General features: G+C 35.4%; 4 protein-coding genes across 9 annotated transcripts; 3 read left to right on the plus strand and 1 right to left on the minus strand.

Annotated features, from left to right (window-relative positions):
- Positions 1-903: 903 nt before the first annotated feature.
- LOC110419102 (F-box/LRR-repeat protein At3g26922-like) lies at positions 904-3,577 on the minus strand. Its single transcript, XM_021431994.2, has 4 exons — positions 3,467-3,577; positions 1,933-2,829; positions 1,704-1,844; positions 904-1,340 (listed from the first exon to the last, which is right to left on the minus strand). The coding sequence occupies exons 1-4, from the start codon at positions 3,485-3,487 to the stop codon at positions 1,020-1,022; spliced, it is 1,380 nt and encodes a 459-aa protein (XP_021287669.1). The 5' UTR covers positions 3,488-3,577; the 3' UTR covers positions 904-1,019.
- Positions 3,578-3,724: 147 nt separating this feature from the next.
- Positions 3,725-6,149, plus strand: TFIIIA (transcription factor IIIA). Its single transcript, XM_021431995.1, has 6 exons — positions 3,725-3,940; positions 4,040-4,168; positions 4,646-4,937; positions 5,096-5,331; positions 5,503-5,646; positions 5,737-6,149. The coding sequence occupies exons 1-6, from the start codon at positions 3,812-3,814 to the stop codon at positions 5,890-5,892; spliced, it is 1,086 nt and encodes a 361-aa protein (XP_021287670.1). The 5' UTR covers positions 3,725-3,811; the 3' UTR covers positions 5,893-6,149.
- A 524-nt stretch (positions 6,150-6,673) lies between these two features.
- LOC149526963 (SNARE-interacting protein KEULE-like) lies at positions 6,674-14,651 on the plus strand. Of its 6 annotated transcripts, none has more exons than XR_016351406.1 (9): positions 6,674-6,836; positions 7,076-7,154; positions 8,449-8,507; positions 10,663-10,759; positions 12,462-12,587; positions 12,666-12,761; positions 12,953-13,072; positions 13,164-13,235; positions 13,733-13,809. XR_016351406.1 is itself a non-coding variant. In XM_089784052.1 (9 exons), exons 3-8 carry the CDS (start codon positions 10,530-10,532, stop codon positions 13,228-13,230), a joined length of 537 nt encoding a protein of 178 aa, XP_089640178.1. In that variant the 5' UTR covers positions 6,674-7,154; positions 8,449-8,507; positions 10,493-10,529; the 3' UTR covers positions 13,231-13,235; positions 13,733-14,651. The 6 variants fall into 6 exon arrangements, 5 of the variants coding, with proteins under 5 accessions (XP_089640178.1, XP_089640174.1, XP_089640176.1 ...); XM_089784052.1 differs by adding an exon at positions 10,493-10,555 and having other exon boundaries at positions 6,674-7,154; positions 13,159-13,235; positions 13,733-14,651; XM_089784048.1 differs by having other exon boundaries at positions 13,159-13,235; positions 13,733-14,651.
- Positions 13,737-14,646, plus strand: LOC110419105 (SNARE-interacting protein KEULE-like). Its single transcript, XM_021431996.2, has 3 exons — positions 13,737-13,920; positions 14,329-14,419; positions 14,506-14,646. Exons 1-3 carry the CDS (start codon positions 13,859-13,861, stop codon positions 14,644-14,646), a joined length of 294 nt encoding a protein of 97 aa, XP_021287671.2. The 5' UTR covers positions 13,737-13,858.
- Positions 14,652-16,129: the final 1,478 nt, after the last annotated feature.

The raw sequence follows: 16,129 nt of genomic DNA on the forward strand, positions 1-16,129 counted from the left end.
TAAAAAGAATATCAATTAATATAACTATCAAGAATGCGATCGTTGATAATCAATACCGACGGATGTAACTGATCAATAATTTTTAATCAATTCATATTTATTACGTATTATCAAATTATTGATAACTTGTTGACGAAATGAATTCTTTTGATAAATTTCATCGATAATGTATGATATTTCATTAATTTTTTTTATCAATCAAAAAATAGTTAGTAATCCATCAAAAATACTAACGAAATGTTATCGTCAGACTTTGTTCCTTCTTGGAAGTCTCTCTCTCACTACCAAGCTTTTGTTTGGTCTCGTAGGTGAGAAGAGAGCCACTGAGTTCATCTTATTAGGAGAGTGACGAGGTTCTTGGCTTCCTCAACGCTCCCATGACCTTGGTAGATTATGGAGCAATTTCTTCACCAATTCTCTATTTGGACATCTTTCCAAGTGCTTTCAATCCATTTAGAATGTTGGTGAACTTTTCCTCCATGAATTTATCCTCCTCCATTTGAAACAACTCATAATCAAGGGCAAGCATCAATCTTAGATTTGGTGCCTTCATGTCTCACCCTCAAGCTCATCTCATTTTCCTTTGATTCTCTATTGCACTCACTTACTCCAAGAGCACAAAAGAGTGTATGCATTGCCTTAGCATTTAGTTGTGCCATCTTTACATCATTGGCATCCCAAAGACAAGATACCCTTTGAAATAACCAAATGGGGAGAAAGACCAGATTCCCAAAATAGCCTCAGCTTTCTCCAAAATACCAGCTACATCCCAAAATCATGGTGAAATTGTAGCTGCCAGGTGTGTCACAATTGGATATCAATTCTAACCTTCATATTTGAACTGAGAAACAAGGAGATAAGTTGCCTTTATCCATAAAGCGGCATTTGACATAAGCAAAAGCATTGTACTGATAAGAAGCCTTTATTTATAACATATCAAAAGCATCTGATGAATACATGTCACAAGAATAGAATTAAATAACACATATAATCATAGGATTTTTATTTTTGTACAGAAGTTACAAGATTACTACATTGATGCTAGAAGGGATTCTCTCACAAAAATGCTGGGCATGCTTCCTTGCAGTTTGCAATCTATCCTTAAAAGGAAATGAGCTGCCTGCTTCAACAGATTTACCAGAAGCACTCAAATCTTTTCTGCAAGGATCGATAACAATCTTCTTCAAAGCAACGGCATTTTTAACCACGTGCTCAAGCAGTTGAATTTCGTCTTCGAAACCAAAGAATCCTCCTACTTCAATCTCCTCGAGTTGTTGGTGCACAGACTCTGATGTAATCTCTGTTCTACTTGGACCAGGCTGGCTCCTCAGATACATTAACTGCAGAGTTAGGGAAAATAGTTAATAAAAGCACAACTTTAAAAAATAACTCTCCTGTCACAACTCAGAAGAAAAATCAGTATTCCAAGAGAGAAAAGGGGAGAAAAAGAAAAGGAATTGCAATGGTTGAAATTGCATTTGTGAATTTGTATAATATTACATGGAACTCATCCCTCACTGGTAGAGACCAAATGAGAGAGACTCACATCAAATGCAAGGACAATCAGAGAAAACTTGAGTGAGCGTAACTGCAAATGAGACCAAGTGCACAACAGCATCTCTACCCTCTTCAAAGATAAATAAATCATTTTGGCGTCTCATGCAGTTTAATCATAAGAATCCAAAGTAGAAATTAATACTTACATGCAGCTCAAATCTACGGAGTAAAGGAGATAAATCTAGAAGATGAATGAAGGCTGTCACGCTGTCTTCTTTACCAGAAACCCACAATACCAAAACTTTAAGATTGCATAATGTAGGTAATATGCCAATTCCCCTGCTAACCTGAACATACAACACAAAGGTAAGTACACAAAACCAAGCAAGCATACAAGGAACGAAACAAGATGTGGAGGAACATTGGGCAACATACCTCATGAGGGCTGACCTGCAAGACTAGTTTTTCTAGCTGATGCAAGTTGCCAGCAAATTGCACGCCAGCATAAGTCAAGCGATCATCACACGAATGATTGCCGACACAAAAGGAGACCTCAGTAAGGCGTGGAGCACTTTTCAAGTGAACCTTATGCCCAACATATGTAAATGTTATGAGATTCGAAGCATAAATATCAACACATTTCAAGCTATGACAATAGTAGATTGTCAAGCACTTCATATTTGAGGATGAAGCATCAACTTTTACACTGACTAGATTAGCTGCTCTTTGCAGGCTTAGGTACTCAAGAGATGAACAATTAGACAACAAGTGTTGGAGAACCTCATCAACCAATTCAACCCTCTCCAAGAAAAGATGCTTAAGAGACCTGAATTTCCCGATGCCCGGAAGAGTGAGAATGCATGAAGATAACGACAAATATTCAACAGAGGTTACTGTTTCCACTGGGAAACAAGATGGGAATGTATATTTTAATGAAACAGGGAAGAAGTCCATACGAGTAAGGGAGTCAAGATCCATCCGTTTAACCTTTTTAGCTATCGCAAAGTGAATCCAACTATCAATGTGCGAGGCTAGATCTACACCTAAGGTGCAATGAATTCTAAATTCATCAAGACTTTTCCCCTGATAGAGGTCTAAGACACCATTAACCCAGTCGACAAATTGGTATTTGTCCAAGCCTTTCGAATCCCGACCAGGTCCTAACTTGTTTACAAAATCAAAATTTAATCTAGGAACAGATTTCCACAAGTGTCTCCATCTTCTCGAGAGGATGCCAGATCGTGCAGCATTCCTCAACGATAAAAAAGACAGGATGTGTACAAGAATTTCATTGGGCAGCTCACTGATTCTATCTTCCATAGTGTTGCTTCTCTGCATAAAAAATTCACCACCAATTGAGTAGTAGGAAAACCAGGTATAGAACGAACAATCGAAGCACAGAAGCATAACATTTATAAGCAGTTTCAGAGACTCTTTCCATATTTCACAAACTAAAATAAAACCCACAAGCAATTAGATGGAGAGATTGGGATAGATTTACCTTGAAGCCGCAAAAGTAAGCAACAACACTAGTTCTACTCGGTTATTCAAATTTTTTCCAGCACGCTGGGCTTTGGGAAATTTCAATCGGAAGAGCATAATAAATACTCAAAATACAACCTTTTACTCAAACTCTAATTAGAAATCCGACTAATAATTAAATTTTATTTTTAAAAAATATAAACATATCAGGTAATTGTTTCTTTCTCTGCAAATTCCAGAAAAGATCAGGTAACATGGAATGTTGTGAATTTCATACAAAATCAACATAGACATGGAATTGTCTAATTACTTCCCCTGTTCTTGCCATAAAAATGTTATTATATATAAAAAAAAAACACTAAAAATCATCAGAGAGTCGCCATCAAAAACCAGAAACGCGAGAACAAGAAAGCATCAAACGCTGCCTAGCACAGCTAAGATTGGATGATAAAACAATACTTCCGTAGAAACAATTCCTCCGACTAACCTTTGGATTCGCTCTTTGCATTCTCTCGCCGTCTCTGCCCCAACCGTCGTACCTTAACTGGGAATATATACAAATAAAAGGGTAAAAAAGTCCGTGGACCCCACTTCGAATATTTTTGTCTAACGAGGCTTCTAAAAGATAATAGCCGTCCGATTCGTTTCCACTTTTTCTGGACCGTTGGATTATAATTAGCTGTATCCGTATGCACATAAAATGGAGCAACTAGGTTCTGATCTCCTCTATCTTCCCGTGTGCTATTAACATATTCGAGAGCTGCCGCTGGCTGTGTAGGTCTCAACCATAAGTCGCCGCAAAGCCGCCGTTTTCTTCTTCTGAGAAATTGATATGGAAGAAGAAGGGGAAAGAGTTGAAGGAGCTATCTTCAGAGACATAAGGCGTTATTTCTGCGAATATTGTGGAATCTGCAGATCTAAGAAATCTCTCATAGCCTCTCATATCCTCACCCATCACCCGGTACTCTATCTCGATTTTGCTCTGTTTTTTCAAATTTTCTAACGAAATCGTCGATTGGGTTTTTTCTTTTTCTAAAGATTTGGTTTGGGTTTGGTTCAGGAGGAAAGGAACAATGGAGGAAAGGAAGAAGAGGGAGCTTCGTCGTCGAATAATACATGTGAAGAATGCAGTGCTACCTTTAAGAAGCCTGCTCATTTGAAACAACACTTGCAAAGCCATTCCCTTGAGGTATCTTTATTTTACTAATTAATTTCGTATTCAATTGCTTTTAATTACGTCTCAATAATCATTTGCGCACCCATTAACTAATGCTTTTTGAACTCTTGGTTCATCTATTTGACTTGTGTATCAGACTTAGAAAGAATCGGCTTTGACTAGTTTGTTTTCCTTGTGTGTTCATCTGTATTAAGTATTAATGCTTTTGCAGGAATCTTTTCTTTATATGAGAAAACAAAATATCAATGGATTTTATAGCGTGAAGCATTGGATCCCACAGAAAGAACTCCAATATGCGAGAGGCTGCATTTTTACAGCTTGAATGGACTAGTATCAGGTTGGGAGACCTCCTGAGAAGCTCCATCAAGTGAGCCTCAGTCACGCGGTGTGGTATACTTTGAGGTTTGAAACTTGTTTATATGCCTGTATAAGTCATTGTTAGTTTGCTAGATGCTAGTAGCTTCTAATTCTTTTTTCTTTTTGTTACAGAGGCCATTTGTTTGTTCAGTTGATGATTGCCATGCTAACTATAGGAGGAAAGACCACTTGAATCGCCACCTTCTTCGGCACCAAGGAAAACTTTTCAAGTGTCCAATTGAGAACTGCGATCGAGAATTCGCATTTCAAGGCAACATGAAAAGGCATGTGAAAGAATTTCATGATGATGAGGATCCATCTTCCCCTGGTCTCTGTAGTCAGAAGCAACATGTCTGCCAGGAAGTAGGATGTGGAAAGGTGTTCAAATTTGCGTCAAAGCTGAGAAAGCATGAAGATGCCCATGGCAAGTTGCTTAGCTTTTTCACTTTCCAAAATTATATTAAAGCATGTCATTTGATTTAACCTTAATTCAATTATTCTTGGTTTGAAAAGAAAAGGAAGCACTCTGTATTGGAATGTGGTGATTTACCTGTTATCTGATGAATGCCTTACCAATTGCAGTGAAGCTAGATTCAGTGGAAGCATTCTGTTCTGAACCAAGTTGTATGAAATACTTTACTAATGAGCAATGCCTTAGGGCTCATGTGCAATCATGCCATCAATATATTAATTGTGAAATATGTGGGACAAAGCAGCTGAAGAAGAACATCAAGCGGCACCTTCGATCACATGAACCAGGAGATGTATCAGAGAGAATTAAGTGTGATTTTGAGGGTTGTTGCCATACATTTTCAACTGTAAGATGCTGCTAATCTTGAAATTATTTATATGCAATTTGTTTACATTTAGTCATTAGAACTTTAACATGATTGTTTGGGCCCAAGAAAGTGTTCTGTACCATAATTCTTTTCTGAGTGTTGAATTTTCTTTAATTTTTTACCAAAACACTGATAGATATTCTGTTGCAGAAATCAAATCTTCGTCAGCATGTCAAGGCTGTGCATGAAGAACTCAAGCCTTTTGCATGTAGCTTCTCTGGATGTGGCATGAGATTCTCATACAAGCATGTTAGAGATAACCATGAGAAATCAGGGTGCCACATTTATGTTCCAGTAAGTTATTTAGTGATCAATGCAATTGCTGGTGGTATATTGTCATGATTGACAAAGATTCACTGTTGGTTTTTAATTGTTTCTGTTCAGGGGGACTTTGTAGAGTCTGATGAGCAGTTTCTTTCGAGGCCGAGGGGTGGGCGGAAGAGAACATTCCCCACTGTTGAAATGCTTATTCGAAAAAGAGTGACTCCACCACAAATGGATACAATGACGGATCTGGGGCCTAATCTTGGTTGCTCTTAGCCAGATATGAGGACTAAACTTTTCTAGGACCTGCCTTCCCTCCCTATACTAAAGAAGTAGGTGAATGTAATGTATAGCATACATAGGCTATGTTTTTCTTGCATGCCCCATGTTTTTTCTTTTGTAGTTAACTTTGTAATTAAAAGGCGAAGTTTATATGTAATGAGTTATTTTAAGTTGTAGCCATTGGTGGAGAATGTTGTTTTAAACCAATAAGTTATAGTTATATATAGTTGAATTTGCATTCCCTCTTTATATGCCTAGGCTGCAGAAACATCGACCCCGGTTGTTTCCCGCAGGTAGTGTAGGGTGCAACAGTCTGTCCACCTTGGGTCTGCTGTCTCAAAGGGCTGAAAGTACTTTGCTCTCTCACAATAATAACCTACCAAAAAGGACGGGTAGAGATCTCTCTCCGTAGGATTGTTATAAAACCGTGCCTTTAATTCAAACCAAATCCATGACATAAACACGCAAGAATACACAATAAACAAGTCATTTGGACGTAATTAAATGAATTCAAAGCCATTTAAGCGTTTGATTCCATGTGAATAAAATCAAGCGATTTTTTGGAAACAGGCTGCAGGATGGATGGATAATTAAGTTAGAGTTGAACCCTTTTTGGCAGATCATTGTTGGTATAATCTCTTTTTGAGTCTTTGACAGAATGGTTGAAAAAAGGGAAATAAAAAGATTTTGATTTTTTACCTATTAAATATTTTATATATTTATTATGAAATCCTCCAAAATCTTGCCGAATTTAAGTCTTACTTTGCTAAGTTGCTTCAATTTTCAAGTTTTCACTCTCCTCTCCGAGCCTTTCCTGCCAGCCAGTGACAGTCCTTTCTCTTTTCTTTCCCTCCCGTCTCCATTGGTCTTTCTCGTGTTTCCTCCGTTTGCTTCAGCCTTAAGTTCCTAATCCCTTGTGTCACTCAAGTCTCAACAAAGTACACTTCCTCTCTTTTATTTTTTTCAAAAAAATAGTATATCTTTTTTCTTCCCATTTCTTGCTATGAATCTTCTTGAGGTTAATGAGTGATTTTTATTGAATTGGGAATCGCCGAAAAGAGATTACTTGCATAAATAATTTCATTCCTTGCAGGGAAAAAGAATTTCCATATTGACGTTGTTTTGGCTAATTGCCACGTTGCAATTCTTCGTTTTGTTTTTTGATCAACTTATGCAGGACAGTAGATTTGGAAGAAACATGTCGGTGTCATCTTATGGAAGCGAGTACAAGAATTTCAAGCAAGTTACCCGTGAACGTGAGTGCATCTTATTTTCCTCGATCAGTTACACTGTGTTTCCAGTTGTTTTCTTCATCAGTAATAGCAGTAGATTGTTCATTGAACATTCGCTCAATAGCCTAGCTGTAAGTCTATGAAATGGATTGATTCCCAAGTAATGTCGTTTGTACTAATTATAGAGTGAGCAGAAACATAGGATTGATAGAAGAGAATAGAAAACTAAGGGAACTGACAGGAATGGAGTGAAGTGAAGTAATCTAAAGTGAAATAATTTGCCTTTTGCCTTTTAGGTGTTGGGATGGAGGAAGTGATAAAAGCTCAGTTCAACATTGAAGTGAGACTGTAGATAGGATGACATGTATCATTAAGTAATGATTGGTTTTGAAAATGGTTTCATTGAGTAATGTCATGTATCTCCAATTGTCTCCTAGATGTGAGACAAAAAGAAGCTGATTGAAAGGCTAAACCATTAGGATTTTATTTTATTGCTCTTTTATGTTTTGCTAGGGAAATTGTAATTTATACTATTTAGAAATCATTAAGAGATATTCAGAATTATGCATGCTGCTTTGTGTTTGTATTAGGTTTTGCACTTAAGCTATTTCTAGTTTTGATAGTTTTGGATTATGACTTGTTGCAATTGATATTTGAATATTGAATGTTGAGATTTCCCTTTCCCTTGAATTTCTCATTTCTCTTCCCTTTTCTTCTATCTCTCTTTCTTGAATACCTCTATTTCTCCCCTTGTCCCTCTTTATGCTCTCTTCCTTTATTTTTCCTTGTCCTTTTCGTTTTCTGTATCACTTCACTCCTGGAGATATGGTAAGCAACACTCTCTCCCTCTCTCTTAGTTTTTAACATTTTGCTTCTCATCCATATTGCCATCCAAACAAGAAAAATTTAGTAAATCTCCTCACATCATTTCTCAACTCCACAATTCTCTCAATAAGAATGCAATGTAAAGTTTAAGAGCATATTAACTGAAATGGAGAAGTGTAGTCTTCTAATGTGTTTCAATTAAATTATGCTAAGCTATGTTTGGTTTTCATTCTATGGAAAGTGAACTGATTCTATATTTCTCAATTGTCTTGGTTAGTAAATGGAGGGTTGGCAAATTGTTCTTCACTAGAAATGGTTTTGGTGTTGCTTCAATTTTCTTAGATTTTTGACGATTTATATTTCTTTACTTCACTTGTTGGTGTTTTTAAGTTCATTGGGTTCTCTTTTTTGGGTGCATAGTGTAGCTATCTTGTTAACCTACCTCAAATATTTGATCCAAATTTTTTCCCAACATAAATTGGATGTATATTAGGATTGTTGCATGATATGCTTCACTCGACCAAGACAGCAGATTCAAAGTCAACGTGGAAGGTATATGCAGCTTATCTCTTCACGTCATTTATGGTTTGTAGAATATATAGGATTTGGTATCTGGCACTTCTCTTATATTTGGAAAGTCAAAAAGTTAAAAATGGAGAGGCAGTTGTGGAGCATTAAATTTTCTTTTGATTCCAGGCTTTATTTTCTACTCAGAGGCATTGTGTATAATAAAGAATAGTGTTTAATGTTTTGATGTAGAAAGAAAATTATTTGTCATGCCAGATTTCTATATAGAGGTAATGGTTTGTGAAGTTTTGTAAATTAAAACAAGAATTTGAACCTTTTTCTGTGTGTCCGTACTGATTGGTTGCATGTTGTGGAAATTTATTCTTCATTTTAATTTTTGAGATAGTTTAAGAACGGGGAAGGGGTATTGAATTTGTGCATATGAAGGCTTTACTCAGCTTCTGTAAGTGTAAAATTTAGGTTCAGACAAAATGTTGACGGTCCAAAATAAGGTTTTGAAATGACAAAATGGTGGCTTATCTTGTCTTTAAAAATGATTTCTTAAAATTTTTTACCAAATGGTTAATCTTGAGCCTTTGTTTGGGCCAGAAATTGTTAACCACAGAATTCATGTTTTTGACTGCAAATGCATCCCTAAAATCATCCTTAATGGTCAATATGATTAAATTTGGAAGTTATTCTAAAGAAGAAACTTTTGGTTGAATATTTTAGTGGAGGCACGGTATAATTATCTTCAAAATATTTGATCAACATTTTATGTGCCTCCACTTCCCCTTCCCTAGATCCATCTCTGCTACTGCAAGTTTCCAAGTTGGGACCATTTAATGGAGCATCCAAGTTTCATGTCTGCTGAAGTGTCTTTTGCAGCATGGCTCTTTTCTTAAGTTTATGTGACTTAGTTCTTACTGCAATTTTAATCGTTCTTGTATTTATTTAATATAGCTTCACGTAGGGTTTGTGTGGTGTATAGTATGAGGTTATTTTGATATCTGTAGCTCTCATGTAAGCAATAAAGCAATTTACTCCTGTTTGGAGTTTAGATGCATGCTACAACAGGATATAATATAGCCATGCCAAATAATTCTTCTCCCATATGCAGGTCTGTCTGTATCTTTCTATATATACAAATGCATATATTCCTGTGTGTCTATTAGATATGGATTGATTTAGATTGTTGTAGAATTTGTTTTTTGTAATTGTCAGATAAGCAAGCATTCACGTAAGCAAAAGCAATTTACTCCTGTTTTGAAGTTTAAATGCATGCTAGAGTGGGATAATAATTTATATATGCTAAATAATTATGCTAGAGTTTGCGAGTTTGATGGCTAGTCTTATGATTTATCTTATTCCATGTTTAAGTGTTGTGAATTTTATGACATAACTTCTGCATAATCAGGTGGTGATGGGCAGCATTATGTATTTTGTTTTGAACTTGCAGGGTTTTTTTTTTAGGATTTATGTCTTTTGCATATCTTATGACCAATGCTAATATACATGTATAGATATAGGAATATGTATGTATAAATAGACACACACCACACGGGACTGAAGAGAACAATGTGGCTTGAGCTTAGGACCTTTACAGCTCTACGCAGAGCGGACCCTTCACAATCAACTAAACTAAGCAAAGGCTTCTATTCTCTAGCTTTTCTTGCATTATTTGTTGTCTTTCTGTTGTCTGTCAAGACCTATATCTGAATTGATTATTTAGCTAATGTTATATAATGTGTGATTGGTGGAGCACGATCTTCATATGGTGCATATGCATTTATTCTTCTTTCAGTAGGAGAAAAGGAAGAGACTATGTTTTGAGAGTTATATGTTTCAGTATGTTGCAAACCACTCTTTTAAAACTAGGTTGGACCAACCAGCTCAATCAATTGGCCTTGTGTAAGTATGAGTTGTTTAATAGTATTTAGGTAGTTGTGGTTCTCCTTGTCAGATTTCATGTGTTAAAAAATTGTTGGTAATAATTTTTCCTTGTTTTGTTATCTCCAATTGATGTGCAGACCATGTTAGATTTCTAATTTCTTTGTTGAACTTCTTATGACTGTTTCCACTGATCAAATACGGTACGCTTTTATTTTGTTTTTGTTCACTCTGTAGGCTTCAAGCAACTAGCATATGATTAGTTTCAAATGTCATGATCATTTCTCTACTTGAAATATTTGTTGCGTAGATATGGTGGTGAATTGTCTGCACGAAACTTGCAAAAGATGGTTCAAGCATTGCCACAATATAGTGAACAAATTGACAAGCTCTCCCTCCATGTAGAGGTTCGTTTCTTTATATGTCAACAAATCATCTTTTGTGTATATCCAGATGAAAAAAAAGAATATTTAGTACAGAAATAACATTCTTGCTAAATATTAAGGGTAAATGGTATAGAGGTCCTTTTGTAATTAATGCTTTGATACAAATACACGGGAGACTACCACATTGGTAGACTCTCTAGTTTCTACAATCTATCTTTTCTCATATCCTGGTATCAAAGTTACACATGCTATTAGACTAGTCTCACTAAGATGGTAGGAAAACCTACTTCCAAGAGAGTGGCTTTCGCCTCAGTAATTACCTAATGAGAGAGAGCAGATGCCACAGTCGCCCATTGTGCTAGGGAACACTGGACATATTTTATATAGGTTGGAATCTATGAAGATACTAGACTAAGGTGTAGCCCTGCCACCAGATAAGGCCGTTTCATGCTAGGCATCCGGACCTACTATGCTCAAGCTGCGTCCCGGGCACACTTGCTATAAAGAATTCTTTTAAAATCCAAGACAACAAGCTATTAGGCCAGGGCCTGAGGAGAGGAACTATTTCACGCATGGATGCAATGACCTTAGACTTGAGATCGATGCAAAGGCATAGAATGAATGAATCCTATGTCATCTATACCATGTTTTGGGGCTGTCATAATGTGACAGTTTCTACTTCTGTCGTCTCTGTCTATTCCATTTAGGGAATGGGCTTATTCATTTCGATTTCTGTAAATACTTCTGTGCAAATATCTCCTCCAGCCTCAGTCTAAAAGCTCATGCAGGGCTACCTTCCATTATGTAGCTTAAAATCTTTATAAATTAAAAAAAATAAAACAAGAAAATCTTCCATTAAGTGGTCAAAAAATAAGTTACCAAACATATTAAGAAAGTTAAATTTGAAAATTGAAGTTTTCAATAAGTTGGAAATTTTCAATGGTTTATCAAATAGCATCTAAATTTGTGTAATTCTTAACCTTTTTGAATACTTTTGCTCATTAATTTCCACAAGTTTGCTGGTTCTACATAATCAACTTTGAGCCAAAGCTAAATATATTTTGCTGCATTCTGTCCGGTAAAGCTGACTATTTTAGTCGGTCCTTTAATGATTCTGGAGTGGTTTCAGTCTTGTCGTTAATACTTTTTTATATACCTTGGGCTTTGGTTCAGGTGGTTGAGCTAGGGAAAAGGACAGGTTAAGATACAAAGGTTTAAGTCAAAACTTTGTCGAGGTCCTTTCAGTCTCTTCTCAATAGCAATTTAGTGGAAAGTTAGTTGCTATTGGAGACAGGTTGGGAGGAGCCATCTCTGTGTTTAACTTCTGAGTTCCAGCAAGGTATCCAACAATTCCAGCAATGTGACTAAGACTATGTTTTCAGCTTTGATGCTTCATAAATTTATAAACTTTTCCACATGTGATCTAATGCAATGAGATATCATCATTAGCTGAGAAGTGGCATATCCAGGCATACTTAGGATTAGGAAGTAGAAATCCTGCAGAAAACACCAAGCTTTGGCCTCTAGCATCTATCTCCTTTGTTTGCTCTTAAATGGCCATTTTGTGCTCTCTTTCTCCTTTTGCGTCCTCTACCCCCTGGAAAATGAATGCAAGTATGAGGTGAAAGATAGATTGAGGCTATCGTATTTGTGATGATTGGATTAAAATTGTACGGAAGGGATTATAGCATTGGCTCACACTGAAAGGATTTTATTTATGCAGATTGCTGAAAAAATTAACAAAATGATCACAAATCTGAGGCTTAAAGAACTTGGGGAACTGGAGCAGGATCTGATTTTTGGAGGTGCAGGAATAAAGGATGTAATTAAATTTTTTAAAATAAATGAGGTAAGAGCCTGTAGAAGATTTTTTCTGAATGCATGTTGCTCGTTTTGTTAGATTTTATAAAGTCATTGTTTTATGCAGAACACTACTCGCGAGAACAAGTTGCGTTTATTGATGATTCTTGCAGCCATTTATCCTGAAGAATTAGAGGGTGAGAAAGAGCTCAACTGGATGAAGGTTGGTCTGTTTTCTCATTGTTTATTAGTAATTTCTGGTCCCTTTGGATGCCTATGTATGTAAACTAAGCATTTTCAGAATTTCCTGTTTCCCAGCTTGAATTACATTTAAAATTTCTTCGTCCTTTCTTATTTGCTTATTTATCTATTTTTATTTTTGAGTTACCAATTACATGGTCGATTTCTTTTCAGTTAGCAAAATTACCAGCTGAGGATATGAATGCTGTCAATAATATGAGATTGCTTGGGGGATCACCAGATACAAAGAAAAGCTTCACTGGAATTTTCTCTCTGAAATTTGACTTCCACAAGGTAAGTATAGCTTTTTACCTGTTAAATATAAAATGCTTTTTCTTTTGATGAGTTAGGCTTTTGACAACTTTCTATGCAATTGCCAGAGAAGGCATGTAGCTAGGACGGAATGCATTGATGTAGAGGAAACATGGCAGTTGTCACGCTTTTACCCATGATAGAGGTAGACTCATTCTAATTTTTGACCTTCCTTGTTGCTTAACATGTTTTCAATATGTTTCTATTGTGGGAACAAGCAAAGTAGAATTCAACTATCTTCTGCCATTAAAAGCTTCTTTAGCTGCAGATCAGAAGCTATGTATAAATTTCGACAATTGTTTTGGCAACATCTCTTGTCTGGACTTTTATATACTTGAGTTGACTCTAACTTTATTTCTAGGTCAGAGTGAATGTGTCTAAACAGAATACCAGGCTAATCATTCATATAACCTGTTCTCTAATAACTTATCTGTGATGTAGTGGAGCATAATACATTGTACAGCTCAATTTAATGTTGCCTAGAAAACTTCCCAATAATGACCATACTCTATTTTGGCCAATAAAAAAAATGACCATATTCTATTGACTGTTAGTCATGTTTTAAGTCCATGTTAGTCTTTTAAACTATGAACTACCAAATTTCGAATGAATTACTAGACCCATATTTTTGTCATCTTTCAGGAACTTATAGAAAACCTTAACAATGGTGAATTATCAGACAAGGAATATCCATTTCTTAATGGACCCAGTGCAACTTCCTATGGATCATTTCCTACTTCACATTTGCATCAAGTTCCTGCTCATTCAATGAGATCAAGAAGAACACCGACATGGGCTAAGCGTCCAAATGTTGATGATAAATATTCCAGGTGATTGTCATGGTTTCATCTTGATGAGTAGTCTGCATCATTTAAGGGGTGGTAGAAGGAAACTTAACCACAGTTTTTCCAAACTTACCTAATAATTTCTAGTTTGAGCATCATTTCATACCCTAGATTTTGTTTTCCTGATGTCATTTTGCAAGCTAGATTTGATGCTCTGAACTTTAGGTATTGTTTAACAATGTCAGTAGTGTTAATAGCTGTTTCATATCCCTCCTGAATAAACAACCTAATCTTAAATGGCAGTTTATGTTGATCTTGTTTGGTAATGCTATCTGGTATATGATATGCTGCCATGAAGAAAAGAGTAGCTGTCTCTCTGCCACTTTATATTCTAGATCTTTTTCCTTGTTGAAAACAAATATCTAATTCGTTTCCTAACTAACTTTGTAATAGTGATTCAATACTGAAACATGCATCCAGTGATTTGAAGAGGATGGGTTGGCGTATTTTTGTATTTATTGCAGGTGGAGCCACTCGATCAGAGGTATGAAAAAGTTTCAGTAGCAATTCCCAACGATGGTGATTGTTTCTCCTTTTGATCTTGGCTTAGTGTGAAACATAATTTTGCAGTTAAGAGTTTGTGACAAACTAACGAATAAACTGAAGCGGGAAATTGTTCTTGGCTCTTCATGTCTTGATGATCCTTCACAATTTGTATCAGCAACAGCTTTCGCCTATCATTCAAGTCTCGAAATTAACATGACTTCATAACAAATCATCCATTATTGAGCAGAGCATTGGGGATGTCCCAATGTGTTACAATATGTGGGTTTAGACAATGATCCTTGCCTAATGATGTTTTTTTCATTTGATTTGGTAGAAATTGAAGCAGCTTACAGCCCATGAACTCTCACTGGATGTTCTCAAGATCTGATATGCATTATTGTTGGTATCAGCCACAATTTGCAGTGATCTACTGCTTGGTTAGGAATTAGAATTTTCTTATCAATTGATAGATAAACACACACACACAGAGCATTTGTATCTTGGGTTTAACTCAAGTGGTAAGCTGATGGCTTCATCAATATCATCCCATTACAAGGGACGAGGGAAGAGCTAGGGGAAAGGGGGTGGGGATTGGTCGGAGTTGGAAGTGCTTCTATTGAGTATACACTAAGCATGAAATCGACAGTTTGGATTCTGTAACCATTGTACTTGCAATTTGAACTCTCAACTCATCCAATTTGGAGCATGACATGAGGAAGGTAGGCTATGGCTTATCTTTAAAGAAGGTTTCTATTGCCTACATTAAAATGGTTTTTTAAAAAGGGGAGAGAGGGATGGAGATAAAATAAATTAGAGTTTAGAGTTGAAGTTTGTTTGATTAGTGAAAAAGTAGGAGAAACTGTAAGAAAATGAGTTTGCTGTCTTTGTCTGAAATTCGGTTTCATATTAATAAATTTCAAAGATTGGGATTAAAATATAATTAAGATGAATTTATTTGAGGTTTGTGAAGGAAAAAACAGTTAATTTTTTTATTAATTAAGAAAATAAAAAAAAGAAAATAGTTAGAATTTATGAAGGAACTGTTTTTTGAATTATTTTTAATGAAAATGATATTATCATGAAAAATTTTAAAAATATGCTTTTCACTTACCATCCTACATATGCAATGTTGTTCAAAAAATTGACCCAATTTATTTTGAATGCTTTGTATAAATCAAAATCCACACTATTCTTTTCGACAATATAGTGTTCAGTGAATCATCAGATATAGAATAATCAAAATCCTAATTATCATTCCTCGATTTCTATGTCGTTAAATGAGAGATGCTCAATGTAGTTTAAAGGATTGCCTTCCTACCATCATAAAGTACCAAGTGAAGATAAAGCATTTAAAGTTATCAAATTCCATGATAAAGGAGCCCTCCACCAAGGGCGGAGTGTCCCTTTGTAATGGCCCCACAAAATTTATGAAATTTTTTATATATTATATATTTTTAATAATTTTTAAAATATTTTTTATTAAATAATTAATATAATTAAAAAAATAAAATGACTTTATAAACTCTATTCAATTTTATTCAAATTTTTAAATTTTTTTAAAATTTTTAAATTTATCCACCCATCTTTCCCTTTTTTCTTTTTTATTCTTATATTGTGAAATTATAAAAAAGTAAAGTTTTTATTTAATTTTTTTAATATATATTATTATTATTTATGTTTTTTAATTATATTCTATTTGCTCATATAT

Source organism: Theobroma umbraticum, unplaced genomic scaffold (assembly GCF_002168275.2).
Source record: "Theobroma umbraticum cultivar Fairchild unplaced genomic scaffold, ASM216827v3 scaffold_67.0, whole genome shotgun sequence".
In the NCBI taxonomy this organism is placed as follows: Eukaryota; Viridiplantae; Streptophyta; class Magnoliopsida; order Malvales; family Malvaceae; genus Theobroma; species Theobroma umbraticum.